This window comes from Entelurus aequoreus, linkage group LG13 (genome assembly GCF_033978785.1).
Source record: "Entelurus aequoreus isolate RoL-2023_Sb linkage group LG13, RoL_Eaeq_v1.1, whole genome shotgun sequence".
NCBI classification, from domain to species: domain Eukaryota; kingdom Metazoa; phylum Chordata; class Actinopteri; order Syngnathiformes; family Syngnathidae; genus Entelurus; species Entelurus aequoreus.
The window spans coordinates 14,586,461-14,601,693 of NC_084743.1; the positions used below are offsets into that span (position 1 = coordinate 14,586,461).

General features: G+C 36.6%; 1 protein-coding gene across 4 annotated transcripts in view; it reads right to left on the reverse strand.

The window, feature by feature from the left end:
• The window catches only part of LOC133663775 (histamine N-methyltransferase-like), a 48,528-nt gene that overhangs the window by 27,124 nt on the left and 6,171 nt on the right, over nucleotides 1-15,233 (reverse strand). For all 4 annotated transcript variants that reach the window (XM_062068479.1, XM_062068481.1, XM_062068480.1 and 1 more), the window contains exon 2: nucleotides 12,364-12,510. In XM_062068479.1, coding sequence (XP_061924463.1) covers nucleotides 12,364-12,500 — 137 coding nt within the window. In that variant the 5' untranslated portion in view covers nucleotides 12,501-12,510. The remainder of the gene's footprint in view (nucleotides 1-12,363; nucleotides 12,511-15,233) is intronic.

Here is a 15,233-nt window from a genome sequence, read left to right on the forward strand (position 1 = left end):
CAGATTAATCGATTATCAAATTAATCGTTAGTTGCAGCCCTAAAATATATATATATATATCTTGCAACAAGATTAGGTACAGAAAAATTAACTGTTTTACATGCAAAATATGAATACATCGGTAACTGTTGCGAACTATTAAATAGGATTTTGTTGTGTTTTACCAAAAATAAAACAAGAGGAACGGGCATCTTAATAAATGGTTATACTCGTGTACCGCTTTTCTACCTTGAAGGCACTCAAAGCGCTTTGACACTATTTCCACATTCACACACTGATGGCGGGAGCTGCCATGCAAGGCGCTAATCACGACCCATCAGGAGCAAGGGTCAAGTGTCTTGCTCAAGGACACAACGGACGTGACTAGGTTGGTGGAAGCTGGAGATTGAACCAGGAACCCTCAGGTTGCTGGCACGGCCACTCTCCCAACAGCGCCACGTCGTCCCCAATAATAGTAATACAGCTAACATTATATGCAAAAAGTGCCACGTTGCCGTCAAATAACCTGAAGGCACGACTAACCTTATAACTTGTTCACGGCGACATGAAATCAGAGTCAACTATGCATAGTTGATGCGGTGAATGGAGACGGACATTATGTCGCAGCGGGTAGAGACCAGAGATGCCCATCCCGAAACCTAACCACATGTGAGTAGCAAGATAGTGCCTTGTCATGCCGGCCGTAGCATCATGATCTAGGGTTGTATGAGTGCACCGGGGAGCTGGAGGTCCAACATGAACTGTGACAGTCATTCATTCAAGCAGCACTCAGGAAACTAGGCCGCATTTTGGGGGATCAAACACACCTCCAGGATGACAAAGTGCCTTGCTGATGAAGCTGAGGGTGATAGAGTGATCAATTATGTATCCACACCTGCAGCCAATTAAGCACCTGAGCAAGGTGTCCAAAATCCATCACTTGAGATCCGTCATCATGGAGGAGTGGAAGAGGATTATGTCCATGAGGATAAAAGGGGAATTATGCAAAAACAACTTTTCTTACCTATCGGTAGCTCTTTTTGTGTATTTGGGATCTGCATAAGTCCCAAAAATTTAATTCAAAGTAACATATTGTTCTAACTTATATCTGTCGGTAGACTCGCTATGGAAGCGCTAAAAACTACAACGTGGATGAGGGGGAGAAAACGCTGTTGAAGTGAAGACATGTAACACAATGGCGCATCCCAGGGCCGGCCCGTGGCATAGGCCGTATAGGCAAATGCTAAGGGCGCCGTCCATCAGGGGGCGCCACGCCAGTGCCACAAATGTTGGAGGAAAAAAAAAGTTGGTACTATTATTTCTAAATACATAAAATAATCCCACGTTAATTAAAATGCAAAGTAAAGCCTATTTAATAGAAATATTATTTGTTACAACATTACGCCCCCCCCCTCCCCCGGCACGGTGCGCCCCACTCCCTTCCCGTATCATGACTCTTTTTGGACGTCACCACATAAAAAAATCAACACAAGATGTCAAAACGGCCAAAACTGTCAGGTGCCCAGGGAAGAAAAAAGAGAAAAGAAGAGGATAAACGAGAAAAAGACAGAGGTAGCAGGTAGGTAACGTTAGCCTACATGAAATTATTTGTCTGTTACAGAATGTGATAGTAACCTGGCTTTTTAGCATTAAGCTAATGTTACATGATTCGGCAATTGCTAATCAATAAATAGCTAGTTCTGTTTTAACGTCGGGTTAATATTGTGGAGGGGGCTAATTTGCTATGGAAAATAATAATGTAACGTTAGGTAATTACAGTACTCCCTGGTGTACAGTAATTTGTAAGTCATTCTAGTTAATGCAATATTAAAAAGCACAAATAGAGAACTCTGTAGGATCCCCTTTTTTTGTAATATAGTTGTTAAAGTCATACTGGTTTGATATCTTGTTTTGTGCAGTGCCTTATTTATATTGTATTTTTAATTTATTTTATGCAACTTGTTGACACGTTTTATTTTGTGTTTATATATGTAAAAAATATAGTATTTCATATATACATTTTTTATTTTTTGTATTCATTTATTTATCCATATTTTTTTTTATCTTGTTAACTATTCTGTTTGTTAATTTGCTTTCTTTAAGTAAAAAAAACGGTCAAAGACAAAGCTATTCGGTTTCTTGTGAGTATATACACTTCACTGCCGATGTGGGGGGCGCCACCTAAAATCTTGCCTAGGGCGCCAGATTGGTTAGGGCCGGGCCTGGCGCATCCTAAGGAGACGGTCATAACGCAGCTTGAAGATGATCTGTAAAACATCATCTATGCAACATTTTGACCAAAGAACCACCATTACATGTTATGTAGACCACAAGGAAGTGTTTTAATGTAGAAAAACAAAACATAATATGACCCCTTTAAGACTACTTTATATCAATGGTGCTTGCACTAAATATTCACACTTTGTACGTTCTCTGTGAAGTATACTCGCTTGTGCTGCAAGATCATTAAAAACCTCTTGCCGACCACTACTAGCGACACTTCTCATCTTTCAGTCACTACTTTTGTCTTTGGACCGTACGGGCCTGATCTACTATGAAATCTGGAATGATCCAAGCGCAAGAAAATGCATATTGCAAGACGTTTTTCATATAGTACAGTGATTCTCTCCAAAGAATCACTTTGTTAAAGAACAGTGTTTCATTTTCCAATACCCAAACACGGTGTTACTGTTCAAACTGTGGCCAAAAATATCAAATTTACTTTAAAAAAAAATCTGTGCCTAGTTTTTTAATCAATAATTAGGCCTACTATGCTACTGTGTTTTAAAGGCCTACTGAAACCAAATTCTACCGACCACGCAGTCTGATAGTTTATATATCAATGATGAAATCTTAACATTGCAACACATGCCAATACGGCCGGGTTAACTTATAAAGTGCAATTTTAAATTTCCCGCTAAACTTCCGGTTGAAAACGTCTATATATGGTGACGTATGCGTGTGACGTCAGTCGTTGAAACGGAAGTATTGGTACCCCATTGAATCCAATACAAAAAAGCTCTGTTTTCATCTCAAAATTCCACAGTATTCTGGACATCTGTGTTGGTGAATCTTTTGCAATTTGTTTAATGAACAATGAAGACTGCAAAGAAGAAAGTTGTAGGTGGGATCGGTGTATTAGCGGCTGGCTGCAGCAACACAACCAGGAGGACTTTGACTTGGATAGCAGACGCGCTAGCCGACGCTAGCAGCCGACCGCACGGATGATCGGGTGAAGTCCGTCGTCCTTCCGTCGATCGCTGGAACGCAGGTGAGCACGGGTGTTGATGAGCAGATGAAGGCTGGCTGGCGTAGGTGGAGGGCTAAAGTTTTTATCATAGCTCTGTGAGGTCCCGTTGCTAAGTTAGCTTCAATGGCGTCGTTAGCAACAGCATTGTTAAGCTTTGCCAAGCTGGAAATTATCAACCGTGTATTTACATGTCCATGGTTTAATAGTATTGTTGATCTTCTGTCTATCCTTCCAGTCAGGGGTTTATTTATGTTGTTTCTATCTGCATTTGAGCCCGATGCTATCACGTTAGCTCAGTAGCTAAAGAGCTTCGCCGATGTATTGTCGTGGAGATAAAAGTCACAGTGAATGTCCATTTTGCGTTCTCGACTCTCATTTTCAAGAGGATATAGTATCCGAGGTGGTTTAAAATACAAATCCGTGATCCACAATAGAAAAAGGAGAAAGTGTGGAATCCAATGAACCCTTGCACCTAAGTTACGGTCAGAGCGAAAAAAGATACGTCCTGCACTGCACTCTAGTCTTTCACTCTTACTTTCCTCATCCACAAATCTTTCATCCTCGCTCAAATTAATGGGGTAATCGTCGCTTTCTCGGTCCGAATCTCTCTCGCTGCATTGTAAACAATGGTAAAATGTGAGGAGTCCTTCCTCCGGTGACGTCACGCTACTTCCGGTACAGGCAAGGCTTTTTTTTATCAGCGACCAAAAGTTGCGACCTTTATCGTCGTTGTTCTCTACTAAATCCTTTCAGCAAAAATATGGCAGTATCGCGAAATGATCAAGTATGACACATAGAGTGGATCTGCTATCAAGGGGCCAACAGGCTGTTCAACGCAACGGAAGGATTGGGTCGTGCTGTGGGATCACAGACTGGAGCGATTGCTGATTTGAATCGCAAAATGGATTCCATCTTGATGAAGTTTGCAGAGAAAGAATAAATTGGAATTGTCAGAGCCAGCATACAGAGCAGGAATGTCATTGTTTTGACTGCTCGAACAACATCTTAATCTACGATTTGACTCCCTCGAATGGCCTTGAGGAACAGGCTGTTTGAAAACACTCCCCTGAGGACTCCTCAAAGATGGACGCTTTTGACCTTCCCTTTTTTTCAAAAGCACCTGGGTCGGACTCTTGAACTCTTGGGGCCGGCCTCGGCCCATAAAGACAATTCCAACATCTCACCCAAGTTATTTGGGCATACATGCACGCACACACCCCTCCCCAAATCAACGCCTTCACCACTGCTTAATTCCTCCGGGGTTGTGGGGGCTGAGTAGCGCTCGACAGCGGCTGCCGGCCTCCAGTGTCCTGTTGGATGACTCTGTTGCGAGTTGTTGTGATTACATGTACCATGTTTATGTGTGCCATGCTATGTGAGGTTTTTTTCCTCGGACTCAGTCTGGACCACTCCTGAGGGTCCAGCCTCAGACTGATATTTTTTTTACTCTTCCCCCTTTCCCAATGTCACCTTTTTCCCACCTTTTTAAGGAGCGCCCTAAGTGGCTGATCCGTTGGCGGTCCCGTCTTGTCTCCCTGTAACGTATGTCTGCTCTTAGCGGGATTGTGCCGAAAATGTAATTTCAGTTCTTATGTGTCTTGTACATGTTAAGAATGGACAAATAAAGCTGCTCTGCTCTGCTCTTATCTTATTATCCCCTTTTAAATAAAAAAAAATCATTTCAGTAGGCCTTTAATGTTGCTCATTCAATGGTACTTGGAGGGCCACATTTTTTCTGAGGTGGTACTTTGGTGAAAACAATTTGAGAACCACTAATAGAGTAGATATAATGTAAAAATGCATTTCCTAAAAGAAAAAAGGAAAACCATTAAAACAAAACACCAGCGGACACCAAAACGCATCATTTGCATTTGTTTTGATCAGCTCCTTAAGCTATAACATTTTAAAATGATGTTGCTGAATAGCTGATATGTCTATCATTTTTTTATTTCTGACAGTCCATATGTGTCGACACATAGGAAAAACAATTCCCAGTGCAGCTTTTTTAGTAGCGCAAATCCCAAATTTCTCACAGCTGTGTCAGTTTGCACGCACTTTTCAGACATACTAAATAAAGATGGAAAATAGCGCTCGCAGAACAGCTTCAGCCTTGATAAATCCCAGTCTGAATAATTTACATGTCCTCCTTCCAGAGTTGTGGGCGTTCTGATGATTAGCATACATTCTGCATAATGAGGAAGACAAACAGCACTAAATGGACTGCGCTCCTTATTTTGCTTACTTCAGAGACGTGATACTCGACTCAGTAGTTTAGTAGATCAGCTAAAGTCTATATGTGTGTATGTATGTACATATTATATTTATATAATGGATAAATAATGAACATAATTGGATATTAAGAGTATGTGAAAGTTTGACTTCTACCTTGTTTACTTGTTTACATAATTATCAAGCAGCTAAAATGGGCCAAACATGGATAAGTGGGGAGAGGGTGTTTTACATTGTTCCCATCATGCACTCTAAATGGGTGTAATCTATAATTTGTTTATGGTGTTTGGACGTTTTTTCATAACATCCACAATTTTCAGTGAGCAGGTTGTGTTATGTGTGACCATGTGTGTTGACCTCTGTGTTAGTTGCATTATTTTTATTTTTTTGCACCATGACTAGGGAGGGTTGTTTGGATTGTGTTATATAAGTAAAAGCTGTGCTATTATTTCAAAATACTTTCAAGGGTCCTTGATTTGATTCGCTCACATTGTCCACAAGATGGCAGCGAATTTGTAGCATTCCGAGACCGCCTGGTACATTACTTTCCAGATTATAAGGCACACTAAAATCCTTTTTTTCCCCTTCAAAACTCGACAGTGCGTCTTATAACCCGGTGCGCCTAATGTACGCAATGATTCTGGTTTTGCTTACCTACTTCGAATACATTTTATTTGGTACATGGTGTAATGATAAGTGTGACCAGTAGATGGCAGTCAAACATAAGAGATACGTGTAGACTGCACTATGAGGGCAATATGACTCAAGTAAACAACGCCAACATTTTATATGTTCCATTGAAAATATAGCAAATTACACACAGCGCTCAAAAATCTATCAAAATGTTTCAGTACGACTTTGGTAAGCTACGAAGTTGCACCGCTTGATGAATTGTCGGAGCATTAAACATACAAGTACTATTATGGTGTGTGTATAAGGTAAGACATATTATCTGGCAGGTTTTTTCGCAACATTATGCAAAAGCAACTTTTATTACCTTCTGGTACCTGCTGATCTGTATTTGGGATCTGCATAAATCCTGAAAAATTGCGCTTCCTTCCGCCTATGTAGTCCGTGCCGACACCGTAGTCGATAAGAGTCTTCTTGTTCTCTATCTTCTTGTTCTGGGACATTCATCCTCCACTGTTGTCATTTCTAATATAAAGTAGTATAAAGTTCTTCCTTATATCAATCAGTAAACTTGCCATGAAAGCGCTAAAACATACCGGTGTAGTGAGTTTACATTATTCACCCAAGGAACTTTAGTTATTAGAGAGTTCCGGTTAGACGGTTTTTCACGGGACACATTTCCGGACTTGTTGTTGTTTCCGGATGAGGAGATGCTGCTCCGTTATTGATTGAAGTAAAGTGTGAATGTCATTAAAACAGTTAGCTCCTTCTTTTGACACTTCTTCCACTCCCGTCCTTGCACGCTACACCGCTACAACAAAGATGGCCGGGGAGAAGACGCTGTCGAAGGTGAGCCACGTAAATAAGACCGCCCACAAAAACGGCGTATCCTGAAGCGACTGTCTGAAAGCGGCTCGAAGATGATCTGTAAAACATCATCTATTCAACATTTTGACCAAAGAACCACCATTACATGTTATGTAGACCACAAGGAAGTCTTTTACATTTAGAAAAAAAATCATATTAATATGACCACTTTAATGCGCCCTATAATCTGGTGCACCTTATATATGAAAAATTATTGAAACTAGACCATTCATCAGCAGTGCGCCTTATAATCCGGTGCGCCCTATGGTCCGGAAAATACAGTAACTTTCAACCAGTTTGCATGTGCTCACAAAGCAATGTAAAAATAACTTAACCCTTTCCTTTTCTTCTTATTCTCCACAAGTACAAAAACATTGGTCATCACTCAAAAGACCTAACCTCGATCCTGACCTCATGGTGAACTACCGGCCGGTGTCCCACCTACCGTTTATCTCGAAAATTCTCGAAAAAATTGTCGCACAGCAGCTAAATGAACACTTAGTGACTAACAATCTCTGTGAACCTTTTCAATCCGGTTTCAGGGCAAATCACTCTACGGAGACAGCCCTCGCAAAAATGACTAATGATCTATTGCTGACGATGGATTCTGATGCTTCATCTATGTTGCTGCTTCTTGATCTTAGCGCCGCTTTCGATACTGTTGATCATAATATTTTATTAGAGCGTATCAAAACGCGTATTGGGATGTCAGACTTAGCCTTGTCTTGGTTTAACTCTTATCTTACTGACAGGATGCAGTGTGTCTCCCATAACAATGTGACCTCGGACTATGTTAAGGTAACGTGCGGAGTTCCCCAGGGTTCAGTTCTTGGCCCTGCACTCTTTAGTATTTACATGCTGCCGCTAGGTGACATCATACGCAAGTACGGTGTTAGCTTTCACTGTTATGCTGATGACACCCAACTCTACATGCCCCTAAAGCTGACCAACACGCCGGACTGTAGTCAGCTGGAGGCGTGTCTTAATGAAATTAAACAATGGATGTCCGCTAACTTTTTGCAACTCAACGCTAAGAAAACGGAAATGCTGATTATCGGTCCTGCTCAACACCAACATCTATTTAATAATACCACCTTAACATTTGACAACCAAACAATTAAACAAGGCGACTTGGTAAAGAATCTGGGTATTATCTTCGACCCAACTCTCTCGTTTGAGTCACACATTAAGAGTGTTACTAAAACGGCCTTCTTTCATCTCCGTAATATCGCTAAAATTCGTTCCATTTTGTCCACAAGCGATGCTGAGATCATTATCCATGCGTTCGTTACATCTCGTCTCGATTACTGTAACGTATTATTTTCGGGCCTCCCTATGTCTAGCATTAAAAGATTACAGTTGGTACAAAATGCGGCTGCTAGACTTTTGACAAAAACAAGAAAGTTTGATCATATTACGCCTATACTGGCTCACTTGCACTGGCTTCCTGTGCACCTAAGATGCGACTTTAAGGTTTTACTACTTACGTATAAAATACTACACGGTCAAGCTCCTGCCTATCTTGACGATTGTATTGTACCATATGTCCCGGCAAGAAATCTGCGTTCAAAGAACTCCGGCTTATTAGTGATTCCTAGAGCCCAAAAAAAGTCTGCGGGCTATAGAGCGTTTTCTATTCGGGCTCCAATACTATGGAATGCCCTCCCGGTAAAAGTTAGAGATGCTACCTCAGTAGAAGCATTTAAGTCTCATCTTAAAACTCATTTGTATACTCTAGCCTTTAAATAGACTCCCTTTTTAGACCAGTTGATCTGCCGTTTCTTTTCTTTTCTTTTCTACTCTGCTCCGGGGTGGACCGCTAGCCTGTCCATCAGATGGGGACATCTCTACGCTGCTGACCCGTCTCCACTCGGGATGGTTCCCGCTGGCCCCACCATGGACTGGACTTTCGCTGATGTGTTGGACTTTCACAATATTATATCAGACCCACTCGACACCGAGGATGTCGTTGTGGCTTGTACAGCCCTTTGAGACACTAGTGATTTAGGGCTATATAAATAAACATTGATTGATTGATTGATTGATTTCCCAGGTTTTCCAGGGCACGTGGAAACCCTGTGCATGAATTCCGTATGTGATAAGATGTTTCACCATCCTCCTACTGGACATGTTTGGGTGTTTCGTTTGAATGATCTTCGACAGCAAGTGATCTGTGCAGCCCGGCAAAGGCAGTCAGATAGTGCAGACCTAGCCATAGTCACCTGCGAAATCGATTTTCTTGTTAGCCCGGTGACATTTTATTCCCTTTGGATCGAGCATTTTTCGATCTGGAAAAAAATGAATCATCTCTTCTTCACTGCTGAAGTTAAAGTGCAGCTGATCAGAAACATTCATACGGCAGTATATTATTACATAAGATATATGGTGATATAATCTTTATGATTATTGGCTAAGCCAGCGGTGTCCAAAGTGTGGCCCGGCGGCCTTTTGCGGTTTTATAGCTATTTTTTTAACTGTCCACACCACAATCATTAGTATATAATTTTTGGGGGGTAATTTTGCAAGTATACACGTCAGCATCATATATTTTGTAACTTGACAAATTATACTTGTTAGCATGCTAGAATATTTTTTTTGTAGGTATACACTACAGATGTCCGATAATGGCTTTTTTGCCGAGATCCTATATTCCGATATTGTCCAACTCTTAATTACCGATTGCGATATCAACCGATACCGATATATACAGTGGTGGAATTAACACATTATTATGCCTAATTTTGTTGTGATGCCCCGCTGGATGCATTAAACAATGTAACAAGGTTTTCCAAAATAAATCAACTCAAGTTATGGAAAAAAAATGCCAACATGGCACTGCCATATTTATTATTGAAGTCACAAAATGCATTATTTTTTTTAACATGCCTCAAAACAGCAGCTTGGAATATAGGACATGCTCTCCTTGAGAGAGCATGAGGAGGTTGAGGTGGGCGGGGTTGGGGGGGGGCGGGGTTGAGGTTGAGGTTGGGGGGGGTTTTGGGTAGGGAGTAGCGGGGGGTGTATATTGTAGCGTCCCGGAAGAGTTAGTGCTGCAAGGGGTTCTGGGTATTTGTTCTGTTGTGCTTATGTTGTGTTGCGGTGCGAATGTTCTCCCGAAATGTGTTTGTCATTCTTGTTTGGTGTGGGTTCACAGTGTGGCGCATATTTGTAACAGTGTTAAAGTTGTTTATACGGCCACCCTCAGTGTGACCTGTATGGCTGTTGACCAAGTATGCCTTGCATTCACTTGTGTGTGTGAAAAGCCGTAGATATTATGTGATTGGGCCTGCACACAAAGGCAGTGCCTTTAAGGTTTATTTGCGCTGTTGTTCTATTGTTGTTGTTGTCATATATATATATATATATATATATATATATATATATATATATATATATATATATATATATATACATATATATATATATATATATATATATATATATATATGACACATTTTTTCATCAGTGGTAAACGTTGGGGCACTCCTGGGTCTAGTCCAGGCCTAGGCAATTATTTTGACTCGGAGGGCCAAATTTAGAGATAAAAATGTGTGTGTGTGTATATATATATATATATATATATATATATATATATATATATATATATATATATATATATATATATATATATATATATATATATATATATATATATATATATATATATATATGTATATATATATATATATGTATATATATATATATGTATATATATATATATATATATATATATATATATATACATATATATACATACATATATATATATATATATATATATATATATATATATATATATATATATATATATATATATATATATATATATATATATATATACATATATATACATACATATATATATATATATATATATATATATATATATATATATATATATATATATATATATATATATATATGTATATATATATATATATATATATATATATATATATATATATATATATTAGGGCTGCAACAACTAATCGATTAAAATCGATTATAAAAATAGTTGCCGATTAATTTAGTCATCGATTGGTTGGATCTATGCTATGCGCATGCGCAGAGGCTTTTATTTTATTTTTTTAAAATAAACCTTTATTTATAAACTGCAACATGTACAAACAGCTGAGAAACAATAATCAAAATAAGTATGGTGCCAGTATGCTGTTTTTCTTTAATAAAATACTGGAAAGGATAGAAATGTAGTTTGTCTCTTTTATCCGATTATTAATCGATCAATCGAAGTAATAATCGACAGATTAATCGATTATCAAATTAATCGTTAGTTGCAGCCCTAATATATATATATATATATATATATATATATATATATATATATATATATATATATATATATATATATATATATATATATATATATATATATATATATATATATATATATATATATATATATATATATATATATATATATATATATATATATATACATAAGTTGTGAAAATCTTCTGTACAGTATGTGTGCTTGGGTCCTATTTTTAGAAACACTAATACAAAACTTCACAATAACGTCTGGTTGAATGCTAAAAACATTGACTGCCTCAAACAACGCAATGGAATGTACATGAAAATAAAGAATGTGGGATTTACAATCCTAACTATAAACCATAAAACACTGAATATTGACATGTGCACGTCACACCCCCTCTCGATCGACATATTTTACAATCAAGCGAAACGCAACAAAAACGCAACAAACAGCGAAATATGAACGTGAAGGGTAAAAAAAAACCCCACCTACAATCTGATACATATGATATATCACTAAGCTTTAGAACTTTGTTGTGAAAATCTCCTTCTGCGTCTGTCCCTGACACCCGCATTTCAGGCTGGCCGCTCTGGGAAACACTCTGTGGAAACGCTCCCCACCCACACTGCTTGGTGCCTCGTCTGAGCTGCTGTGACTTAGATTACCATAGTAACTAATTAGATGACCATAGTAACTAATTATATTACCATAGTAACTAATTAGATGACCATAGTAACTAATTAGATGACCATAGTAACTAATTATATTACCATAGTAACTAATTAGATGACCATAGTAACTAATTAGATGACCATAGTAACTAATTAGATTACCATAGTAACTAATTAGATGACCATAGTAACTAGTATATCATGCAAAAGCGCAGATTCGAACCATTGAAACACTTTGCGGTCATTAGAAAACATCACTGCACATCATAATGGCAGCTACACTTTCCATTTTAAAGATCTAAAACAATTATTTAGGAATGTCCGGCCGGCCAGATTGAAAAGCTTAACGGGCCCCCGGGCCTTAATTTTCCCAGGTCTGGTATAGGCCCACCTTTCTCTTCCCACACTGTTGCTTCCAGACAAACATTCATCATTGGTACGAGGTGTGTGAGGTTGATTACCCGGCCAATATGTCTGGCAGGACCTTGTGGATGAAATCCTGCATGCACTGATGTTCCGAGGAGCGCTCCAGAAAAAGATGGAAGGCCTTCTGGTACCTGCTATCATCATTAACCAGACTCTTCAGTGGAGATGCCATGGCACAAAATCTGGCAATACAAAGTAAATCAACAATCCCGTTAATCTTGCCAACCACCAGTACTTTATTTTGTTTTGGCAATTTGACATTATTCTCACATCTAGACCACATGAAGTCATCATAACATAGTTTGACTGGGGATGTTCTGATCACGGTTGTATGCTGTGAGATTGGCCGATACCAATACCGATATCAATCACATTATAGTGAGTGCTTAACAGTTTAACAATGTTAACATAATATTAAAACCAGTTCCTTGTTCTATTTTATGACATACGATTAATTGCGCAAAACAAAGTCCACAGTGCACAATAACAAAGTCATACAGGGATTTAGTCCCTGAGTGTGTAAACATGAACAAAAACAACAAAAATATGATTTTGAGAAAATAAAAATATCGACCAAATCACTCCAGTGTCAATCATTTATTGATACGACCCTTGGTATCGACGTCACCAATTTATGGATCAATCCGTGGACTGACTGTGACGATGCTGACACACCAACAGTTGCTGCTATATTATTTGTATAATGTATAATGCATATGTTCCTTTTTGACTTTACTTAAATGTATAATGTGTTTATATTATTTAAATGTGAATAATGCTGTATAATAGACTGTATTTCTATTATTCACATGTGAATAATGCTGTATAATAGACTGTATTTATATTATTCACATGTGAATGATGCTGTATAATACTGTATTTATGTTATTCACCTGTGAATAATGCTGTATAATAGACTGTATTTATATTATTCACATGTGAATAATGCTGTATAATAGACTGTATTTATATTATTCACATGTGAATAATGCTGTATAATACTGTGTTTATATTATTCATATGTGAATAATGCTGTATAATACTGTATTTATGTTATTCACATGTGAATAATGCTGTATAATTGACTGTATTTATATTATTCACATGTGAATAATGCTGTATAATACTGTATTTATGTTATTCACATGTGAATAATGCTGTATAATAGACTGTATTCATATTATTCACATGTGAATAATGCTGTATAATAGTGTATTTATGTTATTCACATGTGAATAATGCTGTATAATAGACTATTTATATTATTCACATGTGAATAATGCTGTATAATAGACTGTATTTATATTATTCACATGTGAATAATGCTGTATAATAGACTGTATTTATATTATTCACATGTGAATAATGCTGTATAATACTGTATTAATGTTATTCACATGTGAATAATGCTGTATAATAGACTGTATTTATATTATTCACAGGTGAATAATTCTGTATAATACTGTATTTATGTTATTCACCTGTGAATAATGTTGTATAATAGACTATTTACATTATTCACATGTGAATAATGCTGTATAATAGACTATTTACATTATTCACATGTGAATAATGCTGTATAATAGACTGTATTTATATTATTCACATGTGAATAATGCTGTATAATAGACTGTATTTATATTATTCACATGTGAATAATGCTGTATAATACTGTATTTGTGTTATTCACATGTGAATAATGCTGTATAATAGACTGTATTTATATTATTCACATGTGAATAATGCTGTATAATACTGTATTTATATTATTCACATGTGAATAATGCTGTATAATACTGTATTTATGTTATTCACATGTGAATAATGCTGTATAATCGACTGTATTTATATTATTCACATGTGAATAATGCTGTATAATACTGTATTTATGTTATTCACATGTGAATAATGCTGTATAATAGACTGTATTCATATTATTCACATGTGAATAATGCTGTATAATACTGTATTTATGTTATTCACATGTGAATAATGCTGTATAATAGACTATTTATATTATTCACATGTGAATAATGCTGTATAATAGACTGTATTTATATTATTCACGTGTGAATAATGCTGTATAATAGACTGTATTTATATTATTCACATGTGAATAATGCTGTATAATACTGTATTTATGTTATCCACATGTGAATAATTCTGTATAATAGACTGTATTTATATTATTCACATGTGAATAATGCTGTATAATACTGTATTTAGGTTATTTACATGTAAATAATGCTGTATAATAGACTGTATTTATGTTATTCACATGTGAATAATGCTGTATAATAGACTGTATTTATATTATTCACATGTGAATAATGCTGTATAATACTGTATTTATATTATTCACATGTGAATAATGCTGTATAATAGACTATTTATATTATTCACATGTGAATAATGCTGTATAATAGACTGTATTTCTATTATTCACATGTGAATAATGCTGTATAATAGACTGTATTTATATCATTCACATGTGAATAATGCTGTATAATAGACTGTATTTCTATTATTCACATGTGAATAATGCTGTATAATAGACTGTATTTATATCATTCACATGTGAATAATGCTGTATAATACTGTATTTATGTTATTCACATGTGAATAATGCTTTATAATACTGTATTTATGTTATTCACATGTGAATAATGCTGTATAATAGACTGTATTTATGTTATTCACATGTGAATAATGCTGTATAATAGACTGTATTCATATTATTCACATGTGAATAAAGCTGTATAATACTGTATTTATGTTATTCACATGTGAATAATGCTGTATAATACTGTATTTAGGTTATTCACATGTGAATAATGCTGTATAGTAGACTGTATTTATGTTATTCACATATGAATAATGCTGTATAATAGACTCTATTTATATT